Source organism: Calliphora vicina, chromosome 1, assembly GCF_958450345.1.
Source record: "Calliphora vicina chromosome 1, idCalVici1.1, whole genome shotgun sequence".
NCBI lineage: Eukaryota > Metazoa > Arthropoda > Insecta > Diptera > Calliphoridae > Calliphora > Calliphora vicina.
Window position 1 is genome coordinate 171,754,476 of NC_088780.1, and position 20,250 is coordinate 171,774,725.

The 20,250-nt window shown below is 31.3% G+C and overlaps 1 protein-coding gene across 1 annotated transcript; it reads right to left on the reverse strand.

The window, feature by feature from the left end:
• Window positions 1-12,818: 12,818 nt before the first annotated feature.
• fkh (fork head) lies at window positions 12,819-17,478 on the reverse strand. The gene is given in 1 exon segment (XM_065498236.1): window positions 12,819-17,478. A coding segment is annotated over 1 exon segment (2,091 nt). The 5' UTR covers window positions 16,470-17,478; the 3' UTR covers window positions 12,819-14,378.
• Window positions 17,479-20,250: the final 2,772 nt, after the last annotated feature.

Sequence of the window (20,250 nt, forward strand, 5' to 3'; positions counted from 1 at the left end):
AAAATATAAAAGTATTGTTTTATTTTATAACAAAAAATGTCCGTCTGTCTGTTTAAAACACGATAGAGCACAAACGAAAGAAGCCAGCTGGCAAAAATTTTCCGCAAATACTCTCTGTTGATATAATTTGTTCTGTATTGAAAATTGTCCGATTTCTCCTAGCCCCATACTGTTTGAGCAGTCATAAATACTATTTCGGACTACCGGGCTACATTTGTCCCTAGTCCCCATACATGGACCCCTTCAGAACATTCATAATTGTCTTATAATAATTAATATCGTGAACAAATTTAATAAACAAGTAGTATATGAAAATTAATCGATACAAGTCATTCATTCATGAAAATTAATCGATACAAGTCATTCATTCATAAATACTGATTCAAGTCCCCATAAAAGGCCAAAACTACATATTGATGGTGGGTATACAAGATTCGCCACAGCCGAATATAACACTCTTACTTGTTTTATATTAGTATTATAAGTATGATGAAATTTAGCTTTCTAGGAATTTTGGGAGCTTCAAAAATCATCCTAAAATATTAAAAAATCTCGTAATTTTCCGGGATTTTTTAATCCCGAAAAATCCCGGGATTATTTTTCACAAATCCCGGGATTTCGGGAACAAGAAATGTATCAAAAAATTAACATATTTTGAGAAATATTAAAATAAAAACACATTTTTACTTAAAATATATTCGTATTTATTTGTATATGAGTTTTTGGCTTCGTAGGATACCGCTAACCTATTCGCAGGTATGGCCAAATAAATTTAATTTTTTAACGGCAGTAGAGTAACTTCGGGTAATGTGGACTACCACATAAGTTTTGACCACAATATATATGGATATTAAAAAAGTTGTGAAGAAATAAATTAGCTAATGTATTCTCTAATTGTTTTTGCAGTTGAACACTTTTTCCGTCAAAGGATAAAAATTTTATGTGAAAATATTGTAAGGAACCCAAAAACCAGCATTAAACAAATTGGAGGGTAATGTGGACTAGTGTTTAATACATAAAATTCATGAACCAGCTAATCATGAATGATAAAAAAAATTAAATTTCAATATATTTTTATTAATACAAATTAAAAAGTCGCGTTCTTGGCTTAGATAGATGGCTTACAAAGTACATTGTTATTGTCGGGTAATGTGGACCAGTAGTACATAATCAAGTAATTTAAGTGGTCCACATTAGACGAACTTGGGTTACAGTGGTAAAAAATTATTTTTACCTAATAATCAAAATGTGCTTAAATAATTACCAAACATATGCAAAACTAAGTGTTCACTTTAACTATATAAAACAGCCGATCATTAAAATCTACCAAGTAACTGTTTGTTCTTACCAAATTTTGTTTCTTACCTGGGCCGAAAAAAATGTTGACCACGCGCATTAATTTCAATACAAGAATAAAAAGCCAACATATCAATTACTCATGAAAGTACATGTGCAATTGTCGTTTTAAACAAACGGTAAAACGTACGCCAAAGCAGTGTTACCATATCTTAAACAGAACCAAATGATACAAATCCTCTTAACAAGAAAATTAGTTATTTGAGACTATGTTTCTGGAATGCAAACGGTTTAAACCAACACAAATCAGAGGTATCCCACTTCATGCAGAATAAAAACATCGACGCGACGTGCTATTGGTTTCGGATACTCATCTTACCAATAGGTATAACTTTTATATTTCGGATTATACATTCTACTGTACAAATCATCCTGATGGTAAGGCACATGGTAGTACTGGTATTTTAATTATAAATCGTTTAAAACATTATCCTCTAGATGAATTCTCAAAAGACTATATGCAGGCTTTGCTGGAGATTTAAATATAAGCGCGATCACGCTTTTCAATGACCAAGGAGAAGTTTGAAGAATTCTTTAGTACGCTAGCAGGTCGCTTTCTGGCATATGGCGACTATAATGCCAAATATACTTACTGGGGCTCTCGACTAATGAATCCCAGAGGTAGACAGCTTTATAAAGCATTAGTTGATCACAAAAATGGCCTGGATTTTGTGTAACCTGGACAACCAACATACTGGCCTACTGAACCTAAAAAAATTCCTGATCTCATAGACTTTGCCATAACAAAAAAATATTAATCGAAATTCAATATCTACAGAAATGTCATATGATTTATCTTCTGATCATTCCCCAATTATAGTATCTTATTACGGGAGGACTAACATTTCAAAATTTCATACTGAAACATATGAATTTAAAACAAATTGACTTAAATATAAAAAATATATAAGCAGTCATATCCACACAGATCTTTGTATTCAGTGTGAGGAAGATGTAGATAAAAGTGTCAATGTGCTGCTAGTAAAAATATGAAAAAAGCCCTTCAATTAGAAGAGGATCACAGAAATAGAAATTACATTCAAAGTTTGACAAATACCAAACACACAAATGTTTCCCTCTGGAAGGCAACGAAAAATATCAAGCCACCGGTAGAGGGGCAAAGCCCTTTAAGGAAAGCTGACGGCACCTGGGCTCGCAGCACGGAGGAAAAGCCTAAAATATTTGCCGATCACTTAAGTACGGTTTTTCAACCAAACTCGCCAACAACTGTTTTTGAACTTGAAGAGCCACCTGTGTCAACATTATCTAATGATGACATATTATCTATAAGCCCAGAAGACATTAACGAAATAATCAAGGATAATATAATATTAAGAAAATCACCTGGAAATTATTCTGTTACACCTACTATGATTAAAAACCGACCAAGTTTGGCAATAATTGTGCTGTCTACAATATTTAATGCGATCTTTAAACATGGAGTTTTTCCGACAAATTGGAAAACTTCTCAGATAATAGTGATACCAAAGCCAGGTATACCATCCTCCTATAGACCAATAAGCTTGCTTCCTTGCTTATCGAAACTGTTCGAAAAGAAAATCATACCATTTTTAAATGAGAAATAAATATAATCCCAGTTCATCAATTTGGTTTCCGGGAACGCCACGGAACAATCGAACAAGTTAATCGTATAACCGGAGAGATAAGAAAATCCTTTGAATTAAAGAAATATTGTTCAGCAATATTCGACAAAGTATGGCACAAAGGCCTGTTATATAAAATAAAATGTTTGCTGCCACCATCTACTCGTAAACTATTGGAATCTTATCTATCGGACCGTATATTTACAGTTAAGTACAACGATTACGTGACAAGAGAATATAGGATTGGAGCAGGAGTACCATAAGGAAGTGTTCTTGGACCTAGCCTCTATTTGATTTACACCTCTGATTTGCCTACGAGCGATGAATTGACTATTTCTACATTTGCTGATGACACCGCAATTATTAGCTCGCATGAAAACCCATATATAGCATCTAGTATACTAGATGGCTACTTAAGATGTGTGGAAACATGCTTAAACAAATGGAGAATACGTGTAAATGAGCAGTGTTTAAAAAGCTACGATAACTAACTAATTTTTAACTGTTGCTACAACTACTGCTTCAAAAAAGTGTATGTAGCGGTAGCAGTAACATTTGTCTTTTTTCGTTTTCTTGTTTTTTTAAAACTACTGCTACCTTCAAAATATAAAACTCTTAACAGAGCAGTAGTAATAAAACATGAATTGTAAATGGAGTAGTAGCATAAAAATACAAATCATTGCTACTGCTCTATATCGAGTTTTAATTCTTAAGGTAGCAGTAAAGTAGCAGTTGATGCAGCAGTTAAGGTAGCAATAAAAGTAGTCAAAAAAGAAAATCTTCAGTCATAACACCAAAATTGACAGAATTAAACACTGTGTGTTGTTTTTGTTTTGAGAGAGTTTGAAAGAATTATTCGATTTTATTCGTCTCAGATGTTCGTGTTGCTAACAGAAAGATCGTGTTTTCTGTGTGTATAACAAAAAAGCCGAACTTTTGTTTACAACACTACCAACATACACAAATATACATTCACAACAACAACACATAATATACTTTTTTGGCTGAAGATTTTTATTTTTGACTTATTTTATTGCTACCTCAACTGCTACTTAACTGCTACTTCTTCTACTACATCAACTGCTACTTCTATTACTACTAAATTTTAAAAGTAGCAGAATTAATAAAAAACTAATGACTGCTACATCAAAACTTTTTCTTTTTTAAGGTAGCAATAGAAAATAAATTACTCTGCTACTTTTAAATTTTTCTTTTATTAGTACTACTACAACTACTGCTACCAAAATATGAAGGTAGCAGTAGTAGTAGTAATTATTGACTCCGAGTTTTTATTAATTTTTTAACTAGACTACTTGTGTTTTTTCGTTGCTACTGCTACTTGTAGTCTAGTTTTTTAAACACTGTAAATGAGTTAAAAAGCAAACATGTTACGTTCACACTGAGGAGGGGATGCTGTCCACCTGTCACACTTAACAATGTTAATATACCTCAGTCCGATTATGTTACATACCTTGGTATTCACTTAGGTAGAAGACTTACTTTTGCGCCGTCATATAGAAACCAAGAGACTTCACATGCAGTTAAAAGCATCTTCACCAATCAAAGTTAAGCCTGGAATATAAAGTCACCCTGTATAATATCATTTTAAAACCAATTTGGACATATGGAATCCAATTGTGGGGAACGGCCAGTAATTCCAGTATTGAGCTTATACAGAGGGCCGAGTCGAAAATTCTTAGGACCATGACGGGTGCACCATGGTACATAAGAAATGAAAACATCCACAGATCAAGGCTTTGTAGAAGAGATCTACCACCCCGCTAAGATGAGGTCCATGCATTAAGCAATGCTCTCTTTTGAGAGCAATTAGTTTTAATTTTAGTTATAAGATTTAATCACTTATTGTTAGGCCTAATGATATAGGCAGATTCAATAAAAAAATAAAATATTTGTCCTAATGGGTGGGAGGACGAAACTGAATATATTACTGAAACGAGACTTTTATCAAAACTTAACGAAACTATTAAAGTATTCAAAATCTAAAAAAAAATCCAAAAATTACTCCAATGGTATGATGTTTAGAAAAACTAAAACAAGAACTGAGAAATTGGATATTCTTTATCATGCTTTACTTTCAATTTCTCTAACATCATCGGCAATCAGTGAGAGAGTTTTTTCAAGTCAAGTTTTATTAAAACTGAAAAAAATTTTAAAAGGGACCTTGTTGAAAAAATTGTTTCAGAAAATCTCCCTAAAATCCTAATTTATTGTTTTGTTTGTTTCTTGTTCATTTTATTAATAAAATTCTTATATAAGTAAAAAATTCGTTGTTTTCTTTTCAATTTAAAATTAAAATAGAAATTATTCAGTTAATCGATAAACCCTGATTAATTAATTGCTCGATTAACCCATTAAACCAGAAACTTGATTAATCGAATACCCTAATACACATGTATGTAATTTCAGTTTGTCATTCCGTTTGTATTATAAAAAATATAAAAAATTAAAACAACTCAATTATTAACAAAATTTGTTTATTATAAAATTATTGTTTTTATTGTATATAAAACTATTTTGTTTTACGTGTGTATCTTTTTCACAATTTTTTTAGGATTTTTATAATTTAATGGCATTTTTGACCTCTTTTTAAGATTTTTTTTAAAAAAAAAAAAAGAATAGAAATTATCATCAAGTTAACTAATTTCCAACACTTTGTAAACAATTTTGGTCCTAGCTGTATAAACAACATATATATGTATATTCCTAACTTCATTGAACGATATGCACATTTGCTCATCACTGTATATATGTATAAATTCATACATACACATAATTTATATATACATAAATACATACATACATATACCACATAAAAATTATTATGATAATGACGATTTATTCTCCAACTTGTCTAAAGCGCATGTCTAACATATGAAAGGGGATTCTCGTGCGAGTATACAGACAGAATACTTAGGCCAAAAACTAAACCACCCATTCAACCAACCATCCCAAACGAATCCATTGTATTTCTATAAATCAGTGATGCCAGACAATTTAATGAATTCTATTAAGAATATGGAAATATCCTTCGTGGGCTCCAAAAATCAGCAATTTAATGATATCTGTTATTTGGAAATATAAACTTTAGGCCCTAATTTTATAAATCACGTCACCAAAACCAAAAAATCACGAAAGCAAAAACTAAATTTCAATATAAATATCACTTTGGTGACGTGATTTACAATTAAATTAATTAAACTGTGATACAAAAGTGAACAAACAAATTTCCAGGTGTACTTCTGTAGTAATTCTGTTGTGTTGGAGTCCATAGAGTACATACATACTTATAGTTTAATTTTAGTAAAATAACGGTATTCTTGAATTAACAGCTTCACAACAACATAAATATGTTCATTAGAATTTTAAAATTGTTTATTTTATTTATGAGAAATGTGTTTTAACTTTGAAACACTAACAGATTTGTAAAAATCGGTTTGGAAATGGCTGTGTTACGGTAGTTTAAAAAAAAAAAAACATTGTTGTCAGCTATAATTTTAAAAAATAAAACATTTGTATGAAAAAACCGAAAAAAAGTCGAAAATCTCATTAATATTTTAATTGATTTTTATTTACGTATGTGTTTTGGTAAGCTACATCATCAGTATGCTTTTTTACTAAAATAAAAAGCCATTTTCTAACCGATTTTCAAAAAGTTTTTACTTATGATTTTTTGAAGCTGTAACTTTAAGAATATCGTTATTTCAGTATACATATTTGCTAATAAAAACTATTTCCGAACTCTATGGACTCCAATAAAACTGAATTGCCATATGAGAACACCTGGTGTATAATGATAAACCGATTGACCGTTTGTTATTCAGCCAATTCTAATTAACAGATAAAAAAACCCATAAAATTCTGTCCCCAAATTTATTATGAAATGCCCAATTTGGGGAGAAATCTCCTCATCTGGTTACCTGCTATAGATTTTCATGTTGAATACAATTTTCATGTATCTGTATCTACATTCACATTCATATTTGTTTACGTATGTATGTATGTGTAGATATGTGCGTATACATACATACATATGTATGTACGTAAGTATATCAAAATTAAAGTGATAGACGCCATTGACAATATAAAAAAGAAATACATATTGAGTTAAGAAGAATTGTTGTTGAGAGAGAGATTTTGTTGAAGAGTATTAAATTTGTCTTAATTTCGATAAAATATAAATTTAAAATTTAAGACTTTAAACATTTCTTAGAAATGATTTGTTTAAATTTCTTTCATCAAAGTATTTTAATGTTTAAAATTAATGAGTAGTTACTATTATGCAACTTTAGTCCCCTAAAATTTGTTAATCATAATAATAAATACAGGATACATACATATGTATGTATGATTTATTTTATTCGTAGTATCTCGTTTAAAGTTTTGTATGAATAAATGTAGACATTAAGTAACAATTTTTTGTTGTCAATCAAATACTTAGTTGCAAACATTTTTAATTTCGAATTGAAACTTTTTGCGATTTTACTAAAATGAGAACAATTGGTAGTACAGAAAGCCACGATACTGTCTTACAGTATATATACATATGTACACATACACTTATGAAGATTTCATAGAAAAATTAAAGATGTAATATAAAACTCGTTATACACTTTTTTGGGGGTTTCAAACGATCTGCTATTAGGTCATATAGTCATATAGTCATAAAGTCTCAATATATTATGATAGCTTTAAAAACATGTTTCTTAACGATAAACCTCCAATTAACTTTTTTTTGTATGAGAACTGTCAGTTTATCGTCACGATAAAAAATAACCAGAGATTAAGAAAATGGGGGTAAGACTTTTTGAACTACATACATTTGTTTGAAGCACAACACCAATTTGTATAACTATCATAGTACAGTGGGACATTATGACAATATGACTTAATATCAGACCGTTTGAATCCCCCAATTATATCAAACATTTGCTCTAATTTACAATATAAACTGCCGAAATAAAAAGCTTTTTCGATTAGAGGACCATGAATTTATCTACAAACTTTTCCGGAATCAATTACACATAATGAAACTATCAAAAATTATTCGGGATCTGATATATTGAAATTCAGTTGTTTGTTCGTTTGTTTGTTTGTTTTTATTTAAAAAAGTAATTCAAATACAAAACAAGTAAGAAAGTATGGTCGGTCAAGCCCGACCATATAATACCCTACACCAAGTAAATGAGTAAAAATATTTTTCTTTTAAAATATCAATAATTTATATTCGTGAGTGATTTTCGGAAGTGGGCCTTATATGGGAGCTATGGCCAATTATGGACCGAGCACCATGAAATTAGGTCGTGTGATTTATGTCTATATGATAGTTATTTATGTTTAATAAACACTATGGTGGTGTAGCGTATACAAATTATACAAAAATATTAGTGCCTCACCTCCATTAGTAGAGTATCCAAAACCGGAACCGGAACCCGGTCAACCGGTTTTTTCATCTTTGTAAACTCTACAGGTTTCGGTTTTTGTATGACGGTTAACCGGTTTTAATGAAATATATTTTCTAAAGCTCGTTCAAATATATTTAAGAAAAACTTTGATACCATTTTTAAAAATATTGATTTATTTTAGAGAAAATTGTAGCATTTGACAACTTTTCGTAAAAGATATAAAATAATTGCATAAAGAATTCAAAAAATGCTAAATTTCCATTAAATAAAAATTTAATATAAACCGGTTTTTTTGAAGACAAAAACCGAAACCGCTTAACCGGTTTTTTTTTCAAAGACAATAATCGAAATCGGTTTTTTCAAAAACACACTTTTTCGGTTAAACCGGAAATCGGTTTTTTGAACACTCCATCCAGTAGGCATTGTAGAGGCTAGTTGTCAATATTTAATTCATATTAATAATTATTGTCTTAGTAAAATGTATAATATAAAAACAAATATAGGAATAAATAAAAATTTACATGTATAAATAAATAATATAATTCAAGAAGGTTCGATTAAAATTACAGCTTATTAACATGTATATGCAATTGGGTGTGTTTCTCTGCTTTTTGAGCATCCAACAAATTGGTAAGTGCATCCGATTGTTCTGAAATATTACAAGATTTTTGTTCGTGATTTCTCGCCAAGAGGTTCTGCCTTAGTGCTACAAGATAGCAGTAGGCTATCTGAATACTGTAATTTTTCACATTTTTGGAAGGTAAATATTGTGAGAAGTTGTATTGAAGCAACAGCGATTGCTACTGCTTCCAAATTCGAAGTGTTTTTTTTTGGAATCTTACTGATTACTCATTCAGTTATGAACTCCAGGTACCAATGGTTGAAAGTATTCAAATGGTTCATACTATCAAGTAACTCCGCCTTTAATAGGATTGTCAATTATTCGAGTTTAATCGAATAAAACTTTTAATTCATACTCGAAATATATTGAAAAATAAGCACAGACATTTATTTCGAGTATGAATTAATTATTATGAATTAATGGTTTTGTTTTTTTTGATTTTTTTCTTCAAATAATTTTCTAGAATAATTTGAACTAAAAACTTGATGAAAAATCATATATATTTATTTCTATGAATATTTGCGAACAGATTTTGAAACGCAGATTTACGTTTTTATTGGAAAATTTCAATAAAATATAATATAATATATAATATAAATATAATAAAAAAAAAGTTTAATCGAATAAAACTTTTAATTCATACTCGAAATATATTGAAAAATAAGCACAGACATTTATTTCGAGTATGAATTAATTATTATGAATTAATGGTTTTGTTTTTTTTGATTTTTTTCTTCAAATAATTTTCTAGAATAATTTGAACTAAAAACTTGATGAAAAATCATATATATTTATTTCTATGAATATTTGCGAACAGATTTTGAAACGCAGATTTACGTTTTTATTGGAAAATTTCAATAAAATATAATATAAAAAATATAAAAAACAATAAAATAAAAAAATGTTCCACAGAAATTGTTCATTTAAAAAATTATTGAATTATTTTACTAAAATGTTTATAATACATTTTTAATACTTAACTTTCAAACTCGATTCTGAATATATTAATTTTGAAAAGTATTTGTTTGATAAAAATTCAAATGTTTTTTTTTATATTTAAAAAAGTATTTAAAAAAAACTTAAATTTGTAAATTACTTAGTTGCAAACAAAATATTCCAATTAAAATATTAAAGTAAGAAATATTACTTAATTAAGAGCTCAACTTCCATAGATTTTAAAGCCATAAACAGTTTTAACTTTTTCAATTAAATTTCACGTTCCTGACAAAAAACTGAAAATTGAACCATACGATTTTAAAATTTCTACCATATTTATGTTTTGCACGAGCAGCCATTTTTATGTGTCGAGTAGTTTTAAAGATGTTCAATAAAACGCTTCGTATTCAATAAAATAGACATACCTATATATATATTTTAACTTTTAACATAAATATACAATTTGAAAAATTTGTATATGTATACTAGAGTTAGTTCGTGAGCAGGTTAATTCATTTGTTTTTCGGGTATCATCATTTTTCTGAAGGTTTTTGCGTAATTAAAAATAATGGCATCCTTTTTTTTGGAAAATTTTGACTCCTTGTGGAGCAAAAACGGTTGCAAATCTGATTTCAAAAACCCACAACAGGGGCGCAAATCTCGTTTTAGATTTTTAAACATGCTCGATGAAAAGCCATTTTAAGCTTAGCAAAACTCCACAAATATTTCCTTTCTATCACAACCCGTTAAAAATAAATGTTGAAACCTCCGTTACTCGCAACTGATCTGGTTGATACAGACAAACATGTTTTTATTGTAAATTTTTTTAAACAACAAATTTTAAGCTATTTTTTGATAAAATAATATTTTTACTGCAATTTTTTTTGTATTACTCTTTTAAATAAATTGCATTTAATATTGTTTTTATGTTTTCGAAATAAAAAGTGAAGAGATTATTTTTGAAATTTTTGAATGATTGCGACTTACGGATGGTTAAACAATTTACTCTACTTTTAATCTTATTTCTATCCAGTTGTACTGTAGTTTTGGTTCGTATTTATTTATATTTATGCTTTGTGAAAAAATAATAAGTTAATCATTTATTTGGTAAATTAGATTTTTCGATGAACCAATTCTGTATGAAAAACAGTGCCGCGGAAAGGAAACAAAACTCAATTCATAAATTTCCGGCAGCCAGTCTTCGTAGCAATATGGAATTTTATAAAAAGTTTAGGTAAGGAAATGTTTTTAAGGGTGTATTACTCAAATCTATGTATGTATTTGTTTCCAATGTCGAACTTGGACAAAAACTCATATTTTAAATTCCAAGAATTATTGATTTATAAAGTGTGATTATTCAGCATTTGCAATTTCTATAAACGAACCCTTCCTTTAGATTTAGGTGTGACTTTATATAATATTTGAATGTGATATATATTAAATATATGTACATATTCACTTATTCATAAACATTTGTATGAGTGAATGTATGTATGTATGTATATATACATTAGACCTGACCTTAAAATTATTCTTGGATGAGTCTAATTTTATTATTTGGAATTTTTGTAAAATTGAAAAAAAAAAAAAAGGAAAACAAAAAAAACATCGCATAATGCCTGTAAAAATAACCAATTTTCCAACATTCAGTCGATTGGCTCGAAATGCTTGAGGTACACTAAAGTTTTAAATCAAAGTGAGCAAATTTTCCATAAAACTAAGAGCAGGTTTATTGTACACACATACATACAAATGTATAAATATGAAAACTGTATGTAAAATATTTACGACTTACACTGTAAATGTTAATTGAAATGACAACAGCTTGTCAAATAAAAGACAACAAACGACAATTCATTTTTGTTTATCAGTAACATAAACTACTACGAATTTAATTTGTAATCACAAATAAAGACTTCATTCAACTTATCTTTAAAACGAATTGCATACATATACAAACATATGTACATATGTACGTAGATACAAACACAATTAAAATTTAAACAAAAACGCGCGTAATAAAATGTAAGAAATATTTAACAACAAATTTACAAAGTTAGTTATATTTTAAAGTTAACTGAAACAAAATTGTAAACTGTAACCACAAACACTGGCGAATAAACGATTTCACGGTTCCATCGTCACCAAGTTCATATACAGCAACGGCATTTTGAAACGGAAGTCGTCTTTGTTTGCCCATCTTTGTTCCTGGTTATTTTGTATCTTCACCTGAACGTTACCACCATTCAGTCATTCCATTATCAGATCATCCACATGAAGTGTGAAATGTTCGTGTTATTTTCATTTTTCAAGATAAGGGAGACATTTTCAGTCTTTATTGAGTGTAACTGCAATTGAACTGTGGAATAATTTGAGGAAGGTTCGGTATTTTCCAAAAGTAAAAAGTATAATGTCTATCTACTATATATGATTTACTTTGCAAGCGTGCATCCATTCAACATGCCATCGCGATGGATGCACGATTTTTTTTTTTTTTTTTTTTTGTATTCGTTGATTCGTTATCTTTGAATTGGAGTGTCGATTGATAGTTTTATTTAACTATTGATAGGTTATCTATCTTAAATATGTTTTTCCCAAGCTGAAGAGAGTTTTTGTTTTCGTTTCATTTATAAAAGCAATAGCAATAAAACAGAAATGATAATAAGGTAAGCACTTAAATAAAAGCAAACAAAATGCAGTTCAATGCATTCGCTTAATGCATAAATGATTGTTAAAGGTCAGTGGTAATGGTGTTCCTCTATGACAGACTGGATCTGATGGGTCTGAATGCCAAAGGATTGGTTTGTTGATAAATTTATTGGATTCTCATACGGACTCACTCCTAATTTAACTATTGTAATTTCAAAGCAAACGATATTTATTTTTGTTTTTATTTTTTATAAAGAAGAATTGTTTTTCTTGTTTTATTAAATTTTAACTAAATTTAATTAGTTTCTTTTATGCTAAATTTTATACGGATTTAAATACAGTATTAACAAGTTAATTTTTTATTTTATAGGATTTTTTAAATAGATTTTATTTTTTGTTGTTTTCTTTAATATTTACTTTCTGATTTTAGCTTAGCTTTAATTGTTTTATTTTCTTGGTTTTCTTGTTTTTGTTTTCATTAAAAAATGTATGATTAGTTTTAATTTATGGAATAATAATTGCATATATTTATTTGTATTTTCTGCATTTAATAATAAAAATTTAAAACATTTTTTTCGTAAATCTTTAAGCTTAAATGTTAATAAAATGTACATGTATTGTTAATAATAAAAAATTACTGCTAAGTTTTTTCTCAGTTTAAGGTTTGTTTTTTTTAGTTTTTTTTTGTGTTTTTTTTTGTTTACATACATATTTTATACATTTCTTTTGTGAAGAACGGAAACAAAGAATAATACTCGTAATGCTCGTATTTGAGAATGAAAATAAATTGAAACGAAATTTTCGTACAAAGATGTAAAAAAAATAATCAATTTTAAAGCGGATGAGACATACAGACATTAATTTGAGGATTCATTTTTGGTTTTTGTTCAGTTTGTGAATTCGAAATTTTGCTTAAATAGTGAGAATAGTGAGAATTGTATTCCGAAAAGAGAAATTACACTTATGTAAATGCTTTAAAGTTCTACATAATCATTTTATAAATTTCATTGATTGATTAATTAATTGATTGATTGATTGATTTTCTCAGTTTAACTAAATGTACACGCAATACAAGAAAATGTAAAAACAAACTCATGGCACGGCTTATATTTCTATTATGTTAAATTTGTTTATTATTAATAAAATATTTATTATAAAAAATGCTTAAAACTACATCACTTTTGATTGCTGCTTTAAAAAGTCCAACCGAAAGACTTTTCAAAATTTTTTAATAAAAAATTATCGTTAATAACAGTTAAAAAAAAAATAAGGCAAAAATAAAATAAAATAATGTTGTTGTTGTTGTAGAAAATAAAGAATAAAAATATAAAAAGTACTATTTACATGATTTTTTTGTTAATGTGTTTTTTAAAATGTGTGTTGCTCTTTGAGATTATTTATGATAATTTTCAAGCATGAAGGTGCAAACAAATGCTAAAATGTATCGGCATGTGTAGGGACCACGTCTGACAGATTTCCATTAAGGGAACTTGCCGCCAATAAATGAGGAGTTGCATGAGTACTGCTTTTGAATAGGCTTAAAGGTTAACCACCTCTGTGTCTCTATGAATCTCACAGTCGTTAAATGGAATGTGTCTGTTGGTGGAGGTTTTGCTGCTAATGGCGGTGAAAGATCCAAATTTGGGTGCGTTCGTCATTGTATGACTTTGTCTAGTAGAAGGGATATACATACATAAATACATATTTGACAACAACTGCAAGTTTGAATGTAGTTAGCTGGAGAAGAACGGATATGGTCACTTTAGAATGCCTGTTAGCCTGTTACTGCTATAGAAGGTTTTGCAATGCCGCCGCACCATTTAGGCTCAACGTATGATTCCAGTTGCGATAGGAAGAGGCAGCTGCTGCATATTGCTGGTAGTTGTTGTAAAGTTGCTGCTGTTGCTGTTGGTGGACTTGTTGCAGGTGATCGTCGTTCAGATCGCTTGTGATATTGGACGAATCCTCCTGTAAATCGCTTGGTGTCAACTGACTTTGCAACAAGTTTTGGTGATGATGATGGTGGTGGTGATGAGCTGCGACCATTTTGCTGTTTAAATATGCCGCCGCCTTAAGTTTTTGATTGTAAAAATTAACCGCTGCTGAGGAGGAGGCTGCTGCTGATTGTTGTGAATTTTGTAAATGTTGCTGATGATGTGGCTGTGGCTGCTGTGATGATGACGACGATGGTGGTGACGTTGCTTCATTTTGATTTTGTTGCAAGTGATGGTTGGCACCAGAAAAGATGCTGCTGTTTGTAGTGCACGAGCTTGAGCTTAATGTCGTATTTGCACTTGGAATTGCGCTCGAATTGTTGTTACGCAGCATCTGTTCCGCTCTTCCTTAAGCCAAGGGATACTGATGATGTCACAAGCTGGTCGTACCGGCTGGTGCGTGATAACCCAAACTTTGGTAATAAGATTCTTGACCCAAGGCAGCGTGTGAATTGGTGAGAGGGCTTAGAGCATTGTAGCCAGCGTACTGACTCATGTCGTACATTTTAATATCAGCCTTCGATTCTGTGGGTAACAGCCGATTAATGGAGAACGGATGGCTGGGAGGTGCGTAGCCAGAGGGTTCCTGCTTTAAATGATGCATTGACGAATGATAATCACTAATCAATGAGGGATGACATCTATTAACCATACTTGTAATGCTGGAAAGTTCTTCTTGCTGGAGCTGATGGTGATGCTGATGATGAGCAGGTGCGTGCTGTGCCTGTTGGCCTAAACATGCCAGTTCTGCATTGGCATGGAGCATGGCTAAAGCTTCAGCGTCTTTACTGTGAGCAGACCCCAAAGTCCCACCTAAACCGCCATCTTTATGATGGTGATGCGATTGGTGATGCTCCAGCCTACTGTGATGATGGTGATGGTGCATATGATGGGAGTCATCGTGATCTTTCTTCCCTGGTGATGTGGCTTCTAAACTGCTATGTGAAGGGGATTTGTGCAGTTGTCTTATGGCTTCCTTTTTCTCATCTTTAAATCTTTTTTGCCGCCTTAAATAGCAGCCATTCTCGAACATATTTCCCGAATCTGGATGTAAGGTCCAGAAAGATCCCTTGCCAGGCTTATCGGGAGTACGAGGAATCTTAACAAAGCAGTCGTTAAAAGACAAAGAATGTCTGATGGAGTTTTGCCACCTCTGCTGATTTTGTCGGTAAAATGGAAACAGATCCATGATGAACTGATAGATCTCGGACAACGTAAGCATGCGTGTGGGATTGTTTTGTATGGCCATTGTAATGAGTGAAATATACGAATATGGTGGTTTAGCATGGGTATAACTCCGTCGGTATGTCGTTGGCTTTTCCACCCGAGATCGGTTGAGGGAATTTGGAGAACCAGCGTCTAAATCTCGAGCACTTGCAGCGGCGGCCATTGACGAATAACCACCCATCGCTGCCATGGTGGACATTCCACCTCCCATACAATTACCCATCTGCCCAAGAGGAGAACCCATAGAAGCATAACTCATGCTACTTGGTGTCATGCAGTTTTGGGCCATGGAGTTCATAGCCGCCGCTGCACCCATTGATCCACCCATACTCGCTACCGCTGCTGCGGAATCCAAAACACTAGATCCAAATGTCGCTGCAGTCTGTGGCGATACTGAAGACATGCCACCTCCGACTGGCATGCTCATGGCATTCATACTATACGGAGCTCGAGCTAGCGGACTCATATTCCCGCCGTTAGTGACATTGGCAATATTGCTGTTGGGATTTTGAACATTTGTGTTATTGGCTGAGTTGTTGCCGCCGCCTCCTGAATTATTTCCGCCACCGCCGCCACCACCTGCCGCCCCAGAACCCGACGACTGGCTAGTCATGCTAACGGGTCCGCTGGTCGGCGTCTCCGAGTATAACTTTTGCATTATATCGATCGTCGTCTGATGGGGCGATCCCTTAAGGAAACTATTTAAAAGTTGAGCCGTTATGATGACGATTTTTTAAAACGCGTTATATCGAAAAAAGTCTATCCAAAACAAAATAATAACAAAAAAAACTAAACGTAACGATACCACTCAGCTGGAAAATTCCAAGAGTGGATTAACTGATGATGTATTATTGATTTTTAATTCTTAGTTTCTATAGTTTTGTTAATTTTTTTACAGTTTTGCAAAGAAGGACTTGATTTCTACAGGTTTCATCATTTCATTGAATTGTTTTGTTATTGGTTCGGTATTTGAAATTACAATTTTTTTATTTTCTAATTTCAAACCTGCACTTGCACTTGTATTTGAATTTATTTCATTTATTTTTGTAAATTAGTTTTTTTTTTTTTGTTTGTGCTCTGTTTTCTTTGCACTTTTTATTTAATTTTCACTTTTATTCCGTTTACTTCTGCCGTGATTTGTTCTTCCAGTTGGTGTTTTGTTTTGTTTTTTTTTCTATATTTTCATTATTTGTTTAAATAATTCTTTAATATACATAAATATACAAATGTATTTATTTATTTTTTGTTATTTTAGTTTTGTATTTATTGAAATAAAACACTAATAAGACGGTTGGTTTGTTGTTTCTTTTAATAAGACCGAACGAACTGTGTTGTTAATGGAACAATATAATCATATGTAATTACAATTACTATAATAATAATAATAATAAGAATGAATAGTAATAATGATAATTTGTGTTTCTACAATGCGCTCGAGTACTCTTTGGCTTGAGCTCTTGAATTCGACTGTTTACAGAGGGGAATACTGGCTTACTATTTGGCTTGCTAACAAATATTGTTCAGGCCGTGCTCAAGTGTATGCTCGCTACGATGTTTAAACGACAATGTGTTATAATAACTTGGGTAGTTCAGTGGAAAGGCAAACGAACGAGATACACTAACTACTACTGCATTCATTAGTGAACACACACACGGACATGGACGCACGCACGCACACAGGCACTCCGATTCACTCAGCAAGCATGAGGACGACATCTTACCCATGCAACCACCTTTTTTGTTGTATTTCATTATTCTTCTTCTTCTGCCAATGTGTATCTATGTATCTCTCAGCAAATAAATGTAGCTACATATGTTTGTGTGTGTGTGGTAGCAAGAGATTGACTAACGAGATAACAAACACCAACGGCACCATTAAAACCACCACCATGTTTGTTGGTACCCAGAAAGAGATGACTACATCTGTTGTTTTCTATTCCATTTCCACTCAGGCCACTCAGCCAGTTATAAGTTCTCGGAGAGTAAATCAATGTATATGTGATTATACCCGCACAACAACAAGCACATGCGTACTGGATTTTTGATTCTCTGTGATGTTCAACCAACGGGAAACATGCTTTAAACGGGAGGAGCCCCCGATACAATACGACACGCCCCTCATTTATACTCACTTATTATCATCGTCATCAGCTATGTTGTTGTTGCTGTTGTTACACATTATTATTATTATTATTTTCGGTATACAATGTGAGTGCGAGCATTGCTGTCGATGAAACCATTTTCTAATGAATCTTACTTACTACAATGTGCTCAGAGAAAATTTCCTCTTCAACTGCATTTTCTACTCACTTCAATCACCCTTTTCCAGAAAATAGAAATCGATTCTTTAACGTCCCTCCCTATCACTTCGAAATACATAATTTTCTATAACAGGAATGAATAACATTGTAACGAACAGCTGTTTGTAGAATTTGTGTGTTTTGTTTTTTATGTTTAGGTTATTTTTTTGTTTAACCTAAAAACCTTTTCATCCATTATTCCATAATACTTGCTCGCTTAATACTCGTCGTATTCATCTTCAGCTTTCATTTTTGCTGCTACTGCAATTTTTATTTGTTTAGAGAAGAAACCAGTAAAGAACGCCAAAATTTTATAATACAACTGACGCTGCGAGGAGTACTTTTGAATAATGAAATTTAGTATAAATTACATTGGTACGAACGTATGAAAAGTCTGTCTGTCTGTCTATATGTAGTTATTTTTTGACATAAACCAGCCAGCCGACAAGAACTGAAAACAAAAGAAGAACAAGAAGAAAAATCAAATACACAAGACGACAAAATTACCCAGAGATGTATTGGGAAACAAAAAACCCTTCTGCAATTTCTAAATTACAGTCGATTGATGTGGGCTGGGCTGGGTTGGATGGGAAGGGCAGGACAGAACAGAACAGGGAGCAGTGGGGCGAATAAAATTTCGTACGGTGACGAGATGTGTGTACGCTTCTTTCTGTTCGTTTTCATTTAATGCTAAAAAACGTGGTTAACAATTTTCAATTTTCATGGCTGAGGTTAAGGTACAATAAAAATATTGGTCGTTTGGTTGGTGTTAACGTCATAGTAAAAAATGCCAATGTCACATTCTCGTCGTTAATGTAAAGAAGCATGTAGACACATAAAAACACGTAATAGAACGCGCTTTCGAAACGGATGAAATCTTTTCTTCTTCAATATAAGTAAATCAAAACGAAACTGAAACTAAAACTGAAACTGAAAACGAGTAAAATTCAAAATCGAACTGATACGCAAAAACGGCAAATTATTTACTTATTAGAAAAACGTTTACGGCGTTCTACCGATCGGCGCTTCCATGGGATAGCTGTCATTAATTAAGTGATTGGATACGGTATCGCCTGCCAAAATAATAGTACCATTCAATAATATTATACATTTTGATACTTGAATTGTGGTTCTTGGAAAGTCGATAATAAAAACATTAAAAATTAGTGAGTGGTATAGGGGATTAAACGGATTTTAATGACCAGTTTACTAAACATTTTAACGCCTTAACAAAACACATTCTTAACCCTTCTCGTTTAAATTTACATTCATACTTTTCGAAGATCATAAAAATGTGAACAGGTACATATCTATACAGTTTTGTACGGTCTACTACATAGTTGTACTAAATTTGGAGTTGAATGAAATACGTTTTTGGTTTTTACCTGAAAGTGTGTAAACGCGAGTGTGCTTTCCTTTAATAAATTAACGGGATTTCCATAAACTACTTAATACATAATAAAATTTGTTATTGTTGTTAGTTGTCATAATTTCCCGGAATGAATAATTTTAGAATTTATGTACCTAAATAAATTCACTACTGTGCTGTGTTTTAATGATGTGAAACATCTCAAATAAATAAAAAAAAATCATACTAATTCATACGACTATTAATTCGAGAATGTATCACTGACAAATTTAAATTTGGCAAAACATTAAAGATATTTTCATATTTAAAGATTTACACTACTTACGCCCTACTGCCTTCTATTTGCATGACATAAAAAGGCCAAACTACTATAAAAGGAGGAGGAGGAGATTATATTTATTAACAAACAAAAATTATCGCAAAATAAAAACAAAACAAATTTACAAAAGTTTAATTTTTCGCAAAAAATAAAAAAAAATTTGTTTTTGAAATCTTTTCATGGATACAATGATCAGTTCTTTAGGTGTTCTTGTGTTTAGTAAAATTGTCATTTGTGATTACTGTAGCGTATAAATATAAAGTACGATAGATTTTTAACGGTTGGTTATTTTTTTGTTAGGTCCGATGGTTCTTTGTTAATGTTCTAAAATCTCACGAAAATAGAAATGACCGCAGCTATAAATGTATATTTCTAAGTTCCGGTGAGAGAAAACAAATTTAAATTATACCAATATTTTTACTGGCAAATCTGGTGAATTAATTGTTTTCAC